The sequence below is a fragment of the Cyprinus carpio genome, chromosome A5, assembly GCF_018340385.1.
Source record: "Cyprinus carpio isolate SPL01 chromosome A5, ASM1834038v1, whole genome shotgun sequence".
Taxonomy (NCBI): domain Eukaryota; kingdom Metazoa; phylum Chordata; class Actinopteri; order Cypriniformes; family Cyprinidae; genus Cyprinus; species Cyprinus carpio.
Genome location: NC_056576.1, coordinates 14,056,648 through 14,076,968, shown reverse-complemented (window position 1 = coordinate 14,076,968; position 20,321 = coordinate 14,056,648). Strand labels below are relative to the sequence as shown.

Sequence of the window (20,321 nt, the reverse complement as noted above, 5' to 3'; positions counted from 1 at the left end):
GCAAAAGTTTGTGGATTCAATGTAATATGCAATGTAAGTTGCTTTGGATAAAAGTGTCTGCTAAATGCATAAATGTAATGTAAAATGTTTGAGACATTTAAAATGGTTTATAATTTTTTACTTGTGTATAACCTCTAAACCATGTGAACTTCTAAAAGTTTTTTTCCCCTATAATCTCATATCCCTCATTTATCTAAACACAAATTATTTTTCCATCTCTGTCCATCACATCACAGACTTTAGACACATCTTCCATTCTCCAGCTTGATTTGCACATTTCAGGTGTGTTAAAGCAAGATGCAACCATGTAGCTACGCTTACACTTCTTGTTTATCACTCTCATTTAAAAGCAGACTTTTCCTTCATCCCACCATGGGAATCAGCCTCTGTAATCTGGAAAGCTGGACGTTTAACCCTTTTCTGTTAACACTGTTCTTTTCCCATGTCAAAGTCTGATCTATCCTTCTTATTACACCTCCATTGGCTGACGAAATAAAACCTGTTTGATGTCCTCAAGTCTAGTTGACAAATGTTCATCTTTCTCATTTATTTATTTGTCCTAACTTATTCGCAAATAAATTGTGATCCAGAAACTAACATATGTTTTATTCAAATACAAACCATTATAAACAAAAACAACTGTTAAGAAATTAGCCGTGCAGTCCCATTATGTGTGGGTGTGTTTGTGTGTGGACGCTAGTATGTGGGTGTGTGTGGACACGTTATAAGTGTGTTTTGGATTTCTCGAGGCTATATTTTTACTCTTGTCCGCCCACAGCACCAAACTGCCTCTTGCAGCTCCGAAACACAAACAGAACTGAGCCAGTTCTACTTGGAGCTTGTTTTAATGTCTTAACCGCGGAGCTCCGGTCCGGTTCGGTACCGTTCGGCGGCGGCGGCTCTGGGCGGGTTTGATGCTGCTGGACTCACGCTGAAGGAGGTGAGGAAGGAAATGGCGGCCGATCTTCATAAATATCCGTGATTTTAGAAAAAAAATAAAATAAATAAAATACATTTTCCTGTGTGTTCGTTCGGGAGATTTATTTCCCAGAGTCGTCCATGTGTCAGACAGTTTGAGCCATTACTTTGAATAGTGAATATTAACGAAACACTATAATGTGCGTCGTATGAGAAAATATAAAGTTTTACTGGGGTTTTGCAGCGAGTTTTACATTGTTTTGGTCGGTTTGGGGCGGTTTTAATGACTGTTAGAGGAGCCGGAGGCCCGTTAGCATGTTAGCATGCTAGCCCGTGTTTACGGAAATCAAACTCAACATTAAAAACACAATTAATATAATTTCACACTTTACACGAATGCATAGATATGTTGTGTGATTAATGGAGTTTATGTAATGTTTTATGGTTAGATTTTGTGTACAGTAATTCTTTTGACAGATGTTTGATATTTATTATTAAAGTCATATAAATATACACACGTCTTTCACAAAAACAGCATTTAGTAACTGCATCAAGAGTCGTTGTAAGTGGTTGTTGTTATTACATGCAAATATGTTATTTATTTATTTTCGTGCTGCAGCGTCTGTTTTTCAGTTGTGTGGGTCTGTCTGTTTACTGCAGTGTGGGGACACTTATAAACTCCAGAAGAAACAGAAGATGTTGACAAAATGATAGCAGCTCAAGACCTTCAGACAGATTTCCTTCAGTAAGTACGACACACAAACTAAACTAAACTAACTCACTCACTCATTCTCTAGCCAGACACTGTGTGTTTCAAAACCTAGTGAGCTTCCTACCTAGACAGCATTTATGGGCATCATAGGTACAAAAATCCAGCCTTTTTAAAGGGGTCCTATTATGCCAGTGATCTCCAACCCTGCTCCTGGAGAGTTACTGTCCTGCAGATTTCAGCTCCAACCCCAATCAAACACACCTGAAGCAGCTAATCAAGGTGTTCAGGGCTACTTGATAATTACAGACAGGTGTGTTGGAGCAGGGTTGAAACTGAAGTCTGCAGGACAGTAGCTCTCCAGGAGCAGGGTTGGAGATCCCTGTATTATGCTTTTTCACTTGTTCAACTTTAGTTAGTCTGTAATGTTGCTGTTTGAGCATAAAAAAGATCTGCAAAGTTACAAAGCTCAAAGTCCATTTCAAAAGGTGATATTTTATTTAACAGAAATCACTTTTCAAAAACTACAATAGGGTGACCATACGAGCCATTTTCCAAGGACGCGTCCTTGACAGGATTTTTATTTTACCTACAAGATCCAGGCTTTGTATGTTCGCACTGTGCAGATCGATCATTATATGACATTCATAAGAGCTATAGAGAGCAGAGCAGACGGCTCCTTGTGCATTTGAATCACTCTCTTGGTACTTTGGTGTCATACAAGGTCATACACAGCGCAGCGACGCTTGGTCAAGTATGAACAAACACACCTAACATGGTACGTGTTTTTGCAATGCTTTGAAATCCTGTTCTCTGGGAGATCTGGCCGTTCTGGTCACCTAAACATGCCACGATTGTGTCGATTATGTACACACACCTTTTGTATGTTCCCTGGTCAACAGTCCTTTGGATGTTTAATGAGGCAATGATAGAAATCCTGTGTGTTAGATAAGGGATACATCCAAAATGGAAGGGCATGGGGGCTCCAGTACAGGTTGGTCCACCCCTAAACTACAATGAACGACTTGTTTGAACTACAACGCATATTTTCTGGGATTTGTGATATCACAAATACAGACGAATGGGACGAGACCTGGTTGAGCTGCACTAGAGAAAGCAACGAGTGTTATCACGATGTTGGAGACACGCTAGCTTTTCCAAGACAGACGAACTTAGAGTGGTGACAATCATCCAGGTTTAAATCGTGCTCAAATTAATTTGATTTTGGCACAATATTTACACTGAACTTCGCAGCAGGGCAGGGGGCTATGGTAAGGGGCATGACATTTTTCCGACCAGGTGCCGAGTGCTGCCAATCACGACACACACTAACGCACTAAACTCAGTCAACATACTCAGAGTTGATTGAACTAACTCAGTTCAGCTGTTCTGAGCCCGAAAACCTTTCCCATCTCATGGTAAATTCAACTCCGAGTTGGTTGAACCTCCTTACTGAAACAGGCCCCTGTAGAATATATACACCTGAAATACTCCACAGTCCACATACAGACTGCTCTAATCACTGGTGCATTTTGTTTGTTTAGGGAAGGATACGCTCGGCTCTTGGACACCGATCTTGAAGATTTTGAGGGCCGGAATGGCAAACTTGGGAAAGGGAAGGTACTTATCAGCCAGTGAGCTTGAAGAAAGGCATTCAATTCTTATTTATCACCCCGTCAGTTTTCAGATATGCTGTTAAACAGGTATGAGAAGGGCTGCATGATTAATCGGAATAAAAACAAAACGTGATTTAATTAAATAAATCAGTGCATTTCAGAATGAAGCACAGCATTCTTTTTTTTTTTTACAAATGTGCAGCTTATGAGTGTCTCTGGGTGGTTTGCAGAAATTACTGCAACTCATCTCTGCATGTGCTTTTGGTTTGAGTTGCATCTAACTGTCTTTAAACCAGCTGTTGTCAACAAAAGAGAAGATTTAAAGGGATATTTCACCCAAAAATGAAAATTCATTAATTACTCTCCCTCAAGTTGTTCCAAACCCATAAGACCTTCTTTCATCTTCAGAACACAAATTTAGATATTTTTGATGCATTCTGAGAGCTCTCCGACCCTCCCATAGACAGCAAGGGTACTACCACGATCAGGTTCCAGAAACGTAGTGAAATAGTCCATGTGACATCTGTAGTTCACCCATAGTTTTACGAAGCAACAAGAATACTTTTTGTGGGCAAAGAAAACAAAAATAAAAACTTTGTTCGACAATTCTTCTCCTCCTCATCCAGTCGGCTGTGGCTTGCTTCCATTTTGGAGAGTATCACGACGCATGCGCACACTTCTGCTTTGTGGAAACAATGCATGTTCATTGCGCTGCTGCTTACTTCAACACGGACATGCGTCAGCACGCGCATGAGTTGTTTACACGAAGCGGAAGTGCACGTATGCATCGTGATACTCTCCAAAATGGAGGCAAGCCACAGCAGACTGGATGAGGAGGAGCAGAATTGTTGAACAAAGTTGTTATTTTTGTTTTCTTTGCACACAAAAAGTATTCTTTTAGCTTCATAAAATTACGGTTGAACTACGGATGTCACATGGAGTATTTTACTGATGTCCTTACTACGTTTCTGGACCTTGATCGTGGTAGTACCCTTGCTGTCTATGGGAGGGTTAGAGAGCTCTCAGAATGAATCAAAAATATCTTAATTTGTGTTTCGAAGATGAGCGTAGGTCTTACGGGTTTGGAGCAACACAAAGGAGAGTAATTAATGACAGAATTTTCATTTTTGGGTGAACTATCCATTTAAGGGCTTTGTTTACCAAAGTAAAAGCTTAATGTTTAAGGTTTGAAAAAAATTTAAAGAGTTGCACAATAAAATAATAATAATGATAATAATAGTTATTATTATATTATTATACTTACATTTGCAGTGAAATATTACAGTAATAATATTCCTTATTTTGTCTTTATAATAATAATAATAATAATAATAGTAATTCTATTATTCTATTATTCTATTCTATTCTATTCTATTCTATTATTATTGCCACCATATTTATATATAGTCAAATGTTTGGCCAAACAAGCAGGGCAGACCTGGAGCTTTTTTAAGTAGTGCTTTAAATTGCAATGGGAATTTTCTATCAGAAAAATCGCAATTCAGTTTTTTAAACAAAATGTTGTGCAGCCCTTAAATGAGTACTAGCTTGTTTAATGAAATTTTCCTTTCTTTTTACTGTTTGTGTCTAGAAGGGGAAGAAGACCCTTGGAGAGAAGTTGAAGGGGTCAGAGGTGAGAGGTCGGGTAAATGGCCACCATCAGGAGAATGACATGGAGAATCTCAGCTTGTTTGAGATTATCAAATTGGGCAAGAGTGCCACACAGGTAGCAAACACACAAACAACTTCAGATACACACTGGTCCGTCACACTGTATTCATTCACAGACATACATGCTTTCTGTCTCAAAGCGCTCAGATGTATCATCTGAGTAAATCAGTGTTTTTTGTAGTTGGCTATTATATCCAGATCTAACTGCAATGCATGCTTTCTGTGTAGGCTGTGTGTGTAGGAAAGGTTTAACTGAGCACGTGTGTGTTCCCTCTCTCTCTCTCTCTCTCTCTGCAGTCAGTGGTTGATGACTGGATTGAGTCCTATAAGACAGACAGAGACCCTGCCCTGCTGGAACTCATCAACTTCTTTATCCACTGCTCTGGCTGTAAAGGTGTGTGTGTGTTTTTGTGTTCTCTAGGTGTAAATAATTTAATGTAATTTAAGTGTATACTGTCTTATTAAATGTGTGTGTTTGTTATAGGTGCGGTGAGCTCCGAGATGTTTCGACACATGCAGAATTCTGAGATCATCAGGAAAATGACCGAAGAGTTTGATGAGGTTTGTCAATGTGTTCATACCACAGACATTTTCGTGGGTAGTATTTATTATATGTAAAACAGTTTGTATTCTGGCATGGAGGAGATTAGATACTGTAAATGTATATGTAAAAAGAGTGTGTGTGTCTGTGCGTGTGTTCAGGACAGTGGTGATTATCCACTGGCGATGGCAGGTCCGGTGTGGAAGAAGTTTAAATTAAGCTTGTGTGAGTTCATCGCGGTCCTGGTCCGACAGTGCCAGTACAGCATCATCTATGATGAGTACATGATGGACACGGTCATCTCTCTCCTCACCGGCCTCTCAGACTCACAGGTCAGAGCGTTCAGACACACCAGCACCCTGGCAGGTGGGTGACTTAAGACTAGGTACTGTGTAATGTTCCGAATACATACTTCCACTACTTCTGCAGCATAAACATACGATTGTGTCATGAATATTGTCATTCCGTTTACTGTCAATGTTTTCTTATTGATAAAGGTATGAATTATACAATCTAACCCTACAGTTAATTCACTGTATTTCAGCCATGAAACTGATGACCGCTTTGGTGAATGTTGCTCTGAATTTGAGCATCAATTTGGACAACACACAAAGACAATACGAGACAGAGCGCAACAAGAGCATCGGGAAACGAGCCAATGAACGCCTGGAGCTCCTTCTTCAAAAACGCAAGGAGGTGATACACACACACACACACACACACACACACACACACATACACATATATATACTGTAAAACCTGATTCAAACATGTTCTTTTGTATTTATTAGCTTCAGGAAAACCAGGATGAGATTGAGAACATGATGAATGCCATTTTTAAAGGAGTATTTATCCACAGATACAGGTGAGCAAACATCCCAATAATTAACTGACTGATTCAATCAATTCATATTTTAAAATGATCACTCAGTCTTTGAAAAGAGCTGTTTATATTTTTCACATATTTGTTTGCAGGGATGTGATTGCTGAGATCAGGGTTGTCTGCATTGAAGAGATTGGTATGTGGATGAAGATGTACAGTGATGCTTTTCTTAATGACAGTTACCTGAAGTACGTGGGCTGGACCATGTATGATAAGGTAGCACAAACACATTCACACTGATTGGTTGTTATATGCAGGTAAAAAATAAACAAATAAACAGCATTCCATCTCATGTCTCCTTCATTTATATTATTTTTCAATCTCCAGCAAGGTGAAGTTCGTCTGAAGTGTCTTACAGCTCTTCAGGGTTTGTATTATAGCAGAGAACTCAACGCCCGACTGGAACTCTTCACCAGCCGCTTCAAGGTTAGTCTTTCACCAGGACACTTGCTATGGCAACCCCATTTCTTTTTTCTTACTGACAGTTCTCATTCCTTTTCTCTGAAGGATCGAATTGTGTCCATGACTCTGGATAAGGAATATGATGTTGCTGTTCAGGCAATTAAGCTGCTGACACTGGCTCTGCAGTGAGTACAGCATTGATCGTTCATCATTCAGAGTCTTAACTTTTTTTTTTAAAGATGTGTCCAGTTCACTATGTAATTGTTTGTTTGTGCTCACAGGAGTAATGATGAAGTTTTGACAGCTGAAGACTGTGAGAGCGTCTATCACTTGGTTTACTCTGCCCACCGACCAGTTGCCGTGGCAGCAGGGGAGTTTCTCTACAAAAAGTAAATGCCACAGTTTTTTATATCATAGCAATATAGTCTTTGCTTCATTAAATACCAGGGTAATTAAAGGGGTGGTTTATTACTATTTCACTTTTTTAACTTAGGTTAGTATGTAATGTTGCTGTTAGGGCATAAACGACACCTGCAAAGTTACAATGTTCAAAGTTCAATGCAAAGGGAGATATTTTCTTTTGAAGAAATTGCTGTTTAAGGACTACAAAAAAAGCCTGGTAGGGACTACAACAAACTTCTTCCTGGGTTTGTGACATCACAAACCCTAAAATCTACATAAATCCTGCCCCGGGAACATGCAAGAAAAGGGGGCGAGGCCATGTTGGGCTGCTTTAGAGAAGAGGAAGAGTTGTTGTAGTAGAGTGTTGTTTCCAATCTATCGAAACGTTGTTATTTTCACCCTGATTGCAGGTCCTCTTTGTTGGTTAAAAATGGTTAAAATTTATTTTAACTCGGTTCCTTAAAATTATAATACCAGTATAGCTCTCTGTGCTGCACTCATAGAACCAGGAACTCAACAGTCTGTTTTGACAAGAACAGAAATAGCGGTGTAGAATAAAGGTAAAATATGTGAAAATAATGCTCTTTTTTTTTTTTTTTTTAAATGAAGCATAAATATATATAACACTGCACCCCATAAACACAATCAAGCCTTTGAAAAAAGCTGATCAACCACCCCTTTAAACATATTTGCCACATTAGTTCTTATCCATAATGCATCTGCTGCTCACCATGGCTCACTGATTCCACTGGTGTTGTGTTTACAGGTTATTCAGTCATCATGGTCCAGAGGATGAGGGGCGGCCCAGGAGAGGCAGACAGTGTTTGAATGCTAACCTCATCAGAACAACTGTCTTGTTCTTTCTGGAGAGTGAGGTGTGCTTGATGTGCTCAGCCATTAATGTCACTTCTTGATGTCTCGCTATATTAAAATTTTGACTGAGCAGATCTTAGCATTTCAAGTTCGTATTTTCCTTTTCTGATGCCAGCAGATTGTATGAGAACAGACTGAAACAAAAGCAGATAGATTACCTTAAAAATGAGAGAAAATATTTTTTTTTGCATACTTTATCCCTCTGAATACACAACAAATGCATGAAGTAACTGAACAAACTGTGAGAGATTAGGTTGGCTTTTTAAGATATTATGAATGTTTGTGTTTTAGCTGCATGAGCACGGCGCCTACCTGGTGGACAGCTTGTGGGATTGTGCGTCAGAGCTGCTGAAGGACTGGGAGAGTATGATCAGCCTGCTGCTGGATGAACCTTACCCTGGAGAGGAGGGTACATGGCTATCAAATCCACTCACTTTCATCTCTCACAGGGTTTTTTGTTTCTGGATAAGAATTTGGCTAAAAATATTTATTTGCCTAAACTACTCAAACACATGATGCGTGTGTTTCAGCCCTCACTGACGCTCAGGAAGCTGCTCTGATTGAGATCATGCTCTGTGCTGTCAGACAGACTTGTGAGTGTCACCCACCTATCGGACGAGGTCCTGGCAAAAGGGTAAGACACAGGCACACACACAAACAACATTTTGGTATCGCCATATTGGTGAGGACGTCCTAAAGATGCAAAGCTTTTTACACAGAGGTGATATTTTCTAAGCTCCTGACCCTGAACCTAATCCAAAAAGTTATTACTGGGTTAAATCCAGGCATGAAATAAACTATTTACCCTATTTTTGTAAATGTATGTTATTTATCTTATTGCGGATCATTCATGCATGTTGTTCATTTCAAATAATTTTTTTTTTCTTTTTTCTGGTAATGTGTGCTGGTCCACTTATACCCTGCATGTTTTGTAAAATTGGCTAAAAGCATACATTCAGATCTGCCGCCATCTAGTCAACAACTTGATGCAGTGTTTCCCACAGGATTTTGTGAGACTTGTGGCGGCAGGTGATGTCACACATTAATTAGCATATTTATGACATCATTGCGTCAGGTTTGCATTCAGACAAGTTTGGCACTTCAGATCTATTCTACTCTCTGAACTGTCACATACTGTAATACAACTGAATGCCTAATAAAGCTGTTCCCATTTACATATTTTCTGTTGTCATACATAAAGCAAGTATAAATAGTGACTGAACACGACCCATTAATGCTACATGTTAACCAGGAGTCGCTTTCACTTTACTCTTTAAATCCTGATTTATAATTGCTGCATCGTCAAATCAACATACATCTACACTAAAGATCGACTATTTGCGGTGGTTTTGGCTATATTACTTTTTTGTCTCATGCAGTGCACTGCCTGCGTCTAACTATGTGTATATTAACAGATGAAATATGTTCATATTTTATTAAGCCCAAACAATAATTGATGTGCTTGGAAACGCTGCTTTATACCCATTTATTGACGAGATGGCTGCTGTACGGCCAACCGAATGTGCTGCTTCTCTGCTGTGGCTCACTGCACAGAATAGACGCCGGGAGAGGTGATACTGTGGCGGGAAAGTCAGACTTCATGCTCGCGGGGCAGTGCCAACGAAATCTTCTAACTGAATGATAGCTAAGGTTTATCCAAAAAAGTTGCTAAAAATGTCTGAAAGTTGCTTAATATAGTACTAAAGTCGCTTGTGGTGGTCAATATGGATATTGTGGAGGGCTGCCACAAATAAATCAATGTAAGGAAAACGCTGGTTGATCCAATTTGCTGCATTGGATGAAGAGTCGATGAAGCACGCTACAGTTTTACGCAATTTACATCCAACCAAGGTCAGAAAATACAGAAATTCATAAAGTGGAATTTGAATTTTTTCTCCCTTGGTGGGTCGCAATTTACCTGGGCTTATTTATGGGAAACACTGTGATGGATAGAACCAAGTCCCTATTCTATACTTTTTCTTTTTCGATAATCTGTTTCACTCTGATGTACATCATAATACAGAGGAAACAGTCTGTCACTATTTCTGTTTCATCACTGGCTGATTGTTCTTTTTAAATAGAGAGGACTAGTTCTTATGTTCTTGACATTTTTACTGTACTGTATTTGGGAGGACATTTTCAAAACTTTGGATCTAGCCAATCTGCAGCCAAACCTGTACACACATGCACCCACAAATATTTTCAAACTATCTGTCCATGCCACTTAAAGGAAATAGATCAAATAATTTTCTAAAACAACCTTAAAAAAATTATGTCATTATTTCCTCATTTTCTATGTTGCTTCAAATGCGTATGCTGTTTCTTATTCTGGCACAGGTTCTAACTGCTAAAGAGAAGAAAACCCAGCTGGATGATCGAACAAAGATCACAGAAACGTTTGCTGTGGCTCTGCCTCTGTTACTCGCTAAAGTAAGTAATTCTCTGCCTTGCCAGATAGTGTGTAATGCATCAGTTGAATAACAAACAAATGTAAATAATTGTGTAAAAATTAATTACGGACATTAATCTTCAACACTTTGTGTGTGTTTTTGGGTTTGCATGAAAAATTTAATTGCGGTATTGATTGACTTTTTGGGCATAAAGCAACAGTCCACATGCAAACCAATTGATTTCTGAACAAACTGTCTCTCAAACTTTTTTCTTTCTCTTTCTCTCAGTATTCAGTGGACCCAGAGAAGGTCACTAATCTGTTGCAGTTTCCTCAGTATTTTGATCTGGAGATCTATACAACCGGTCGGCTGGAGAAGGTAATTATTCACATACACAAAAAACATTGTACCACATAGTACCGGAAATATTGTTATAAAATATGGGTTTGTTACTTTGTGGAGTTACTTTAACATGAAGAAAGTTTCCAATAGTACTGACAAAAAAAATGATTGATTGTTATTGTTTTATTATATATTAGTTCTAAGTAATTCTTTTGCTGATGTGCTGCAGCATCTGGATGCTTTGCTGCGTCAAGTCCGTGATGTGGTGGAGAAGCACACAGAAAAAGATGTATTAGAGGCATGTTCCATGACATTCCATGCACTGTGCAATGAGGATTTCACCATCTATAACCGCGTAGATATTGTCCGCAGCCAGATACTTGACGAACAGGTCGATAAGTTCCACCGTCTACTGGAGGACATCCTGCAGGAGGTATGTGTATGGTAATTTTCTGTGTGTGTTGTAGTTTGATAACAGTTCTTTGTAATTTCACAAGTTTCAACTTTAACGGCGTTGTTTCTTTAAAGGGAGAGGAGCCTGATGAAGATGATGCCTATCAAGTTTTGTCAACACTCAAAAGAATCACAGCCTTCCACAAGTAAGAACACACTTTGTCTCTAAAACTGAGAAATTAAAATTTTTTAGAAAACTAAAAAATTATTTTTATTTTATTCTTTTGATTTTAGAGTTAAATAAAAAAATCTGTACATGTTTTGTGTGGTTCATTTGTAGACAGAGGACTTTCTTCATCATAACTGTGTGTGTCTGTGTTTGTGCTCCCTGCAGTGCCCATGACCTCACTAAATGGGACCTTTTTACCAGCAACTACAAACTTCTGAACTCTGGCCTACAAAACGGGGATATGCCTGAGCAGGTACAGACTACTGACCCAGGGAGATAACTCATTTTAGTTCACTGGCTGGATTACATGCCTAATACATGCTCTTCTGCAGCTAAATGATCAACTTATATTGTTTTAATGACCAGTAACAGTGTAAATTGAGCACACTGATTTTACTTTTTTCATTCCCCAGATGCATTTAGATAACATTTACTTACATAAATTCATAATTAAGAAATTTAAATCAAAAGGAGAAAACTATTCAGTGGTCTTGGCTGGATAAGAAACCTTAAAGGGGACATAACACACACAGTTTCTGCCAGTCTCATGTTAATCTTGAGTTGAAAAACACTGTTTTTTTGGGGGGGGGGGAGACACTGAACATGGTTATCTTTCCCTCACAACCAAAAACACACTTCTTTGGGGAAATCGTTGATTTCATGGTCTAAAAACAAAATGACAAATCCTTCTTGAGCAAGTCCTGTGCAGCACTGCTGACAACGTCTGTAACCTGAATGAAGCATGTTGATGAGTATGCTCTTGCTCTTGCTCTTGCTCGGATTGATGTGTGCGCGGTTTTCCTGGAGAAGGGCCCATACAAGGAATGGTTTTCAAACCCTGGGTCGCAAGACTAAAAAAACGGGTCATCACAATGATTTATGGAAATGTATATATGTATGTAACAAAGTTCAAGACTTTGGGAAGAATGAACCGGGAACTGGCAAACGTAACTTTAATAACAAAATAAACATAAACAACAAAATGAAATTAAGTGGCAGACTCCAGTGCGTATCTGACTCTCTGTGTTTGCGTTCTGGACAGCATCAGAGGTTTTTATTCACAACATGTTTTTGCAGCGTTGAACATTGTAGCAAATCAAAGGCATATCTTTTGACATCTGGAATGCAATGGCCAATCAGAGGTGTTTCAGTTATTCAGAATCCACTCACCACTTAAAACACCAGAGTTTCGTTCAGTCCTGAGTTCTCCAAGCTTGCAAACCCTCTCATTATAATAAGCTAATTGTAGACACCAGGTAAATAACAATTATTGTGCAGTGTAGAAAGATTCGTTGATTATAACGGAATTTTCTGAGATTGCAATAAACTGAAATGAGTGATTATTAAGGGAGCGCTCTTTGTGTGCTTTTTTGGCTACATTTAATCCATTCAGAATTTTAATAAAAGTTTTGGTTTTCTTGCTGCTAAGTGTACAAATGTGGTGAACACACTGCTCTCCCGGACCATTTGAGGACTCCACAGACTGTGGATGATTTTAAATGCGGCCTTAAAACCCACCTTTTTACCAGAGCTTTTGGTTAATTCTTGTACTTTTTTTTTTTTTTTTTTTTTTTTTTTTTGTGGAATATGTAGCACTTTTGTTATGTGTGTGTGTGTGTGTGTGTGTGTGAAAAAAAAAAATAAAAGAAAATATATATATATATATATATATATATATATATATATATATATATATATATATATATATATATATATATATTTATTTTTTTTTTTTTTTTTTTTTTTTTTCCCTAAAAGCAGGCCTTTTTTCAAATTTTCAGTAAAAAAAGTTTTCCCTAAAAGCAGGCCTTAATAGATTTCTTCAGGTCATATTTGGTCTGTGGGTCATGTATTTGATTTTACTGTTTTGTTCTGTCTTTACAGATCGTGGCTCATGCACTCCAGTGCACTCACTATGTCATACTCTGGCACTTAGCTAAGGTTTCGGAGGGCAGTGCCAGTAAGGTACAACACACACATACAAGCCCAAACCTGCGTTGAGTCAGTCATTTGTGAGTGTTTAGTAACACTCTCGTCCCGTTTCAGGATGACATGGTGCTGCTGCGGAGGCAGGTGAGAGCCTTCTGTATGATGTGTCAAAGGTACCTGAATAGTATCAGCACTGTTGTCAAAGAACAGGTGAGTCTGACCTCCCACACCAAGCCCCTACGTCCATTCATGTATAGGGGATTCTGGGAAAATGAACGGTGTGTTTTTGTGTGTTGCAGGCCTTCACCATTCTCTGTGATGCACTTCTGATCTTTAGTTATCAGATTGTGGCGTCAGGGCGGGAAGCTTTAGAGCCCTTGGTGTTCAGTCCAGATGCATCCTTACAGAGCGAACTACTCAACTTCATACTAGATCATGTGTTTGTTGACCAGGATGAGGACAGCAGCACAGGTAAATGACAAACAGGACAGAAACTGCTCTGATTCACTCCAAGGTGGCAGTGTGAAGCACTACTGTGTGAATTTGATTAGTTAACCACATATATGCTGTCTATGCTCCAGAGGCATGATCAGCTGTCGACTTGTAATGTGTAGTTTTGTCATTTGTAGAGTAATATTGTGCACAACTAACAGCAACAAATAAAAAATTCAGCAGCCTGACATAGCAATATGGCTCATCAAATGGTTTGAGTTTGGAGCGGGACTGTTGTTTGATAATTGTTTGATGCAATTTGCATATACATGGATTTGTTTTACGATGCCTTTGTTAACTTTTTGGATCTTCTAAGTTTTGGTTACCTGGCCTTTCAATGGAGGGCCAGAAACCGCACAGGTTTCATTAAAAATATCTTAATTGCATTTTGAAAATTAACCTTAATTAAGTCTTATGTGTTCGAAATTACATGAGGGTGAGTAAATGATGACAGAATTTTAATTTTTGAGTGAACTTTGCCTTTAAGAAACCGCTGAGGAAACAGTTTGATGCTGCTTTTAGAGCAGAAATTAGGTGATGGACCTTCAATGATGAGCATTTAGAAACGCTTAACATTTGTGAAAAAAACTTAACACACTACCAGTCAAATGTTTGGCCGTTATATTACATTTTTTTTCTTTGCTTGTGTTTTTTATATATTTATTTTTTTATATTTTATTCTTATTCTTATTATATTCTGCACAATCATTGGCTATTGGCTTTTTTCTTCCCCTAACATTCATTTTTGAATGTGTCTTGCAGATGATGAGGCTAATAAGATTGAGGCGCTCCACAGACGCAGGAATTTATTGGCTGCCTTCTGCAAACTGGTCATCTACAACGTGGTGGACATGAAGACAGGAGCAGATATCTTCAAGCAGTACATGAGAGTGAGTCCTACTCATGTTGTAAAAGTCCTTTGTGTTTCTTACTTGTTGCTTCTATTGACTCTCTGTTTCTGTCTGTGTGTAGTACTATAATGATTACGGTGATATCATTAAGGAGACCATGAGTAAAGCACGTCAGATCGACAAGATTCAGTGTGCCAAGACTCTGATCCTCAGCTTGCAGCAGGTGAGATGGCACTTCCCTCCGTATACAGACCAGCTCTGCCAGCAACTCTGCGTAACACAAGTGTGATGTTTGTGTTTCAGCTGTTTAATGAGATGCTGAGTGATCTGGGATGTAACTTTGATCGGTCCACATCTGCATTCTGTGGGATTAAAGAACTGGCCCGACGCTTCTCGCTCACGTTTGGACTTGATCAAGTCAAAACCAGAGAGGCGATTGCAATGCTCCACAAGTAAGTAAATTCAAACACACTTGCTGTAAGCCCCAACGGTGTTCTGTTTCCTGATCTGGATTCATTGGATGGCTGCTCCAGCCACTTTCTATACCCTGTCTGTGTAAAACTATATTTAATGTATTTAAAACTTTCATATCAGAATTAAATTCTTGCGCCAGCATTAGCATTAGAAATATTTTGATGGAAAAGCAGCAACAGAGTCCCTATATGTCTTTGTAACAGAGTCACTAAGTATGTGTTATCTGTGTTTTAGGGATGGAATAGAATTTGCCTTTAAAGAACCCAGTCCACAGGGGGAGGGTGGCCCACCTCTCAACCTTGCATTCCTTGACATCCTCAGTGAGTTTTCCTCCAAACTACTGAGGCAAGACAAGAAGACTGTGTAAGACACTCACATCCCTGCTGTCTCAGATTCCTCAGAGACCCATGTATTTATATATATAATGCAATATTTTTAAGAAGCCATTAGTTATAAAAACAATTTCACTTAGGTACAGTTTGCATTGAGGTATTATATGGAAAAAGATTGCAAAAATACTTTGCCTTCAGCTAAATTTTTCCACTGTTTGTTAATAGAGTAAAAGCTTGTACTTCACAACACAATCCAGCACACAAATATATTTTAAAAATAATACATTTGAACCAAGTTTGACTTAAATACTGTATTCAAATTGAAAACTATTAAAAACATATATTGTTTTGTCAGTGAGACATTAATGACAAAACGGCCCAGAAAACAGCTGAAAAAATGTTTTTGTACCATTCATTGAATAGGCTTCATTGTGTAAAAACAGTAGAATAAAGTTTGACACCTAATGCCAGCATTGCATTTTTTTCTACTCTTAGAAAAAATGTTTCTAAATGTTTGTATGTTCAAAATTTCCGGGCATGTAAGCCTTTTCCCATCACTAGACATATATAAATAAATATAATAACTTTCTAAATAGATAAATTGGTTTGAAAAGCATGTTGACAGCATTCTTGTGACTCTGGCAGATAATATGCATTTTTGTTTTCCCACTAAAGCTGTTGTTGTGATAAATTTCAGTTTCAGCTACTGTTATGTGTAGTTTTTACCCATATTTGTTAAATATACAGATGTTGAAATTTTGCTACGCTGGGTCTCTGAAGGTTAATGGTGTTCTGTCTTTTAAATTAGTATCTCTATTGAAGTATACGTATGTTGTTTGTTTGATGTCTGATCTCTCCCATCAGGCACCTGTATCTAGAGCGGTTTATGACCTTTCAGATGGCCCTGCAGAGGGACGACTGCTGGTTACCGCTCATCTCCTACCGGAACTCTCTGCAGGTGGGTGCTGATGATGACACTCTGTCCGTCATCAGCGGTATGAGCAGCAGGAGCTCTGCCCGCAGTCGGAGAAGCAAACAACCTGCCGCCAGCAAGAGAAAACTGCCCGAGGGTACGTGTGCATTAAATCATAATTATGTAATTTATTATAATCTTTAAAGATTCATCTTTAATCTTTAGATTAAAACTAACTTCCTCTTTCATTGTCTTCTCTCTCTGTCTGTCTGTCTCTCAGAGGAGAGTAGCTGTAGCAGTAGTGATGTGAGCATGTGGGTAAATCGTGAGCAGAGTGGCCCGCACACTCCTGTAATGATGTCATCCCCCCACATTGTCTCTACTGTCCTGCGAGACACAAAGAAGCTCTGCCCTGAGCAGGGGTACATGGGAGTTTACAGCATGAGTAACGAAACGCAACACACACCCCTGCAGCAGCCGCACCAACACATGGACTACAAGTAAGCACACACACTTGCATTTATCCACATACTCTCTCTTACACACACACACACACACTCGTTAGTAAAGAGTTGATTGAGAGCTGTTTTGTTTTCAGTTCTCAGGTCGCGTGGATGATGGCCCAAAAACAGCAGCAGGAAAGAGCAAGCTTGCAGTATGGCAAGATGAGAGGCCACATTCAGCACACCATGTGAGCACACATTTACATACACATGCACTAATGCTTAAAAGTTTAACTTACTTTAAATAGCTTGAATGTTTAAATTGAAGACTGTATGATATAATAAAAAAATCTAAAATTCCGTCGACTGTCCGAAATGCGTGCTAGTCTTGTATTGCAAACTCAACCTGGATACTTTGGATGAGGGGTCATTTGTGCATTTTGAGGGAGTGGGAGAAGACGCGGTCCCAGTCAATCCCAATCACTCACACTGTTTGTGAAACTCTTGTCTCACATAACAATGTGCTGTAATATGTCATTCTCTCACAGACATGTTTTCATTATAATTTTATGTAGCGTATATGACAGGTTTGTTCAGCACATGTTGCTCTTAATGGTACCTTCCTTTTCAAAGTAATTCAAACAATTCAAAACCATCATGGCCATACGAGTTTGAAGTGTCTCAGCAGGGGGTGGGGTAGGCCAAGAGAGTATTGTGGTACATACCGTGGGGGGTGTATCGCAGTTTTTCGGTTGAGTTTGAAAACCGTTACACCCCTAACATTTATGGAATCTCTGGTCTGATTATCAGTTACTTGTTGTGAATTGATATAATTACACTTTTTGCATCGTAATGCTATTTTGTGGACAAACTAGCATTGTTCAGTTTTGTATTTTTTTTTTTTTAACAGGGTCATTTCACGGCCATTTCAAGAAAATGTTTTTGATTGTGATCACCAGGCATCAATAAGCTTATACATGGTCATTTGCAATCTTGCTTTCATATTCTAATTTTTAAAAATTTGCTTGTGTGCCAGTCGTCGTGGCAGCGGGCTGATGGAGGATGATGAGGAACCGATTGTAGAGGATGTGATGATGTCATCAGAGGAACGACTGGACGACCTTAACGAGGGCATGGACTTCGAAACCATGGACATTGATCTGGTAGGAATCAGAATTCAGAGAAGCATAACCAATGAGAACCCTTTCTCACCTAAAGATTCACTTTATCTCAATCAGATACAGAGTCACAATGACAGTGTTGCTCAGATCTTCGCATCTATCTAATCCAGTTTCCTTTGACTGCTGGGTTGACACTCATACACAGAGAGAAAACACATTTTGTGTGTTGGTATTTTTAACTTGACCTTTTTTGTTTCTCTGAAGCCACCATCCAAAAACCGCAGGGAAAGATCAGAGCTGAAACCAGACTACTTTGACCCTGCCTCCATCATGGATGACTCGGTAAGCATGCTTTCATCTATCTGATTATTCATTCATTCACTTTATAATTTATTAATTTGTTGTGCTTGTTAGAAATCCCTTAGATTTACATTAAGGAGGGACCAGAGGATTATGTGTTTTTTTTTTTTTTTATCTTACGCCAGTAAGCAACCACCCAGAACACCTTAGCAACCATACAGCATTGTGGTAGCGAATTTACATTCACTTTTAACAAAAAAAACCCTTCAAAAATCTACTTTGTTTGTTTGCTTTTTCTGTCCATTTACACTGTGAACTGACAGGTAAGATGCTAAGGAAGAATGCAGCACTAAAGGCTCGTTCACACCAAAAACGATAACTATAATGAAAGCTATGAAGTTTAAAACGTCATTCTAAAGTTAGCAACATTTCATGGACAAAAATGGTCCTTTGCCTGTTGTCAGTAGTATAGCGATGTGTGAAGTATACAACTCACACAGACGCAATTTTGAAACAAAGCACTTTCTGCTTAAATCCACGTAACCAACTTAAACCTGTTGAATAAACTAACATTAGTAGAACCAACTTGAATATAGTTGTCATTCTGTTTATTGTTATAGATATTGTTCTTGGTGTGAACAGGTCTGAACTCTTTGCACCTGCAATACTGAGGTTATAAAGTGACTGTGTGTATGTTTTGTCAAACAGGTCCTTAATGTGTCAATGTTCTGAGAGGGGTACACGAGAGCGGTGACATGTTTCTCCTCTTCTGATTTCACTCCATGGACTAAATGCACAGGATGGTGCTGCATATCTTTTCCTTCTGAAAACACACCACAACTTTGTATCTGTACATATAACAGCCCACAGGGCGACAGACAAACAGTTACAGCATGAGATCAGACTTATCGATTCATGGTCTTTTGTAATGGAGGTTTAAAAATAGCTCTTTTTTTTGTAAAACCTGGAGGAGTTTTGATTTTTAGATAATTTTGTAAAGACAATCAGTTGTAAATGACTTTATAAAGGGTGATTTAAATCAAAAATTTATAACTCAGCTTTCCTTAAAGGATTTAGACTTGCAGTGTCTGATTTTTTCACTTTTTTTTTTAATCCATCACTCACAAAGTTTTCGCTTCCCAGAAGTAGGTTCAGCCTTATACTGTGACGATATTCCTCACTACTGATTGGCTGATTGAGAGGTTTTAGTTTTTTATTGGTCCTCTAAGAGCTCAAAGCACTTGTATTGATTGGCTTAAACTTAGAAAGCCTGACCCTCTTACAGAGTTTAATTCATTTCTGGTTCAACTATCAAAATTTCAAAGGTATTTCTGCATTAAGGGCATTGCCCCCATTTTCAAAGAAAAGCTCTTTTTGTAGAATATATCTTATTTCTTTTTAAATATTAGAAATAGGTATTATATTGATATATATCTTTAAAAAATGTATATCTTATATATAAATACACATTATTTTGTTCTACACAAAATGTATAATGTAATGTGAATCATTGCTGATTTATATTTAACTTTGTTTTTATGTTTGGTATCCAACCTACTGTTTCATTCACACTGCATCTGTCCAGAGAGAATCACTGATGTTTTATTAACTTTCATTTTGGTAAAGCTCCACTGTGAAAAATTCTCTAATCTTTCCCCTTTGTGTTGTTCATTGAGCTTTGGATTCAGGTTGTGGGTTGTTTTTGAGGTTAGGTTAGGTTGAAATCATGACTGGCTTGTTAATCAGAGTGAATTATGATGATTGTCTTTGTGGTGAGAAATCTTGATAAATGTAACCATGGTGATTTTATGCCCGGTAAATGCATTTCTGCATGGAGCTTTGGTTCACGATTGGAAAGGAAGTAACTTTTTTTGTGTTTTACACATAGCAGGTAATTTTTTCCCATTTTGATTTTAATTTACGGTCCTGCAATGTCACCTTATTTCCAAAAGTGTGTGAGTTTATGTATTTTAATGTATTGGACTGTACATAAAAACCAAGATGTTTTTATTCTATTTACAAGACCTCAGTTGTTTCATTTACTACGTTTACATTTATATATAATTATATTACATTATATATATATATATATATATA

At 38.3% G+C, this 20,321-nt stretch overlaps 1 protein-coding gene across 2 annotated transcripts; it reads left to right on the top strand.

Moving 5' to 3' along the window:
- The first annotated feature begins 676 nt into the window (after positions 1–676).
- Positions 677–20,239, top strand: LOC109084596 (cohesin subunit SA-2-like). 2 transcript variants are annotated; one of them, XM_042754151.1, is made up of 34 exons: positions 677–940; positions 1,579–1,663; positions 3,172–3,247; positions 4,835–4,969; positions 5,212–5,308; positions 5,399–5,475; positions 5,617–5,821; positions 6,000–6,151; positions 6,247–6,320; positions 6,431–6,554; positions 6,666–6,764; positions 6,846–6,925; positions 7,022–7,129; positions 7,909–8,017; positions 8,307–8,424; positions 8,546–8,649; positions 10,353–10,445; positions 10,694–10,783; positions 10,977–11,180; positions 11,276–11,346; positions 11,535–11,622; positions 13,254–13,334; positions 13,416–13,508; positions 13,598–13,769; positions 14,553–14,680; positions 14,763–14,864; positions 14,945–15,093; positions 15,350–15,478; positions 16,312–16,517; positions 16,641–16,860; positions 16,959–17,051; positions 17,840–17,966; positions 18,189–18,266; positions 18,933–20,239. In XM_042754151.1, the coding sequence occupies exons 2-34, from the start codon at positions 1,626–1,628 to the stop codon at positions 18,954–18,956; spliced, it is 3,744 nt and encodes a 1,247-aa protein (XP_042610085.1). In that variant the 5' UTR covers positions 677–940; positions 1,579–1,625; the 3' UTR covers positions 18,957–20,239. The 2 variants fall into 2 exon arrangements, with proteins under 2 accessions (XP_042610085.1, XP_042610091.1); XM_042754157.1 differs by having other exon boundaries at positions 1,538–1,663.
- Positions 20,240–20,321: the final 82 nt, after the last annotated feature.

What these genes read in the sequence shown, in the direction of transcription:
- LOC109084596 (XM_042754151.1), top strand. Translation starts at nt 1,626, where the DNA reads ATGATAGCAGCTCAAGACCTTCAGACAGATTTCCTTCA. An exon ending in CTTCAGACAGATTTCCTTCA is followed by an intron (nt 1,664 to 3,171) that starts GTAAGTACGACA and finishes TTGTTTGTTTAG; the next exon opens with GGAAGGATACGCTCGGCTCT. An exon ending in CAACCGGTCGGCTGGAGAAG is followed by an intron (nt 10,784 to 10,976) that starts GTAATTATTCAC and finishes GATGTGCTGCAG; the next exon opens with CATCTGGATGCTTTGCTGCG.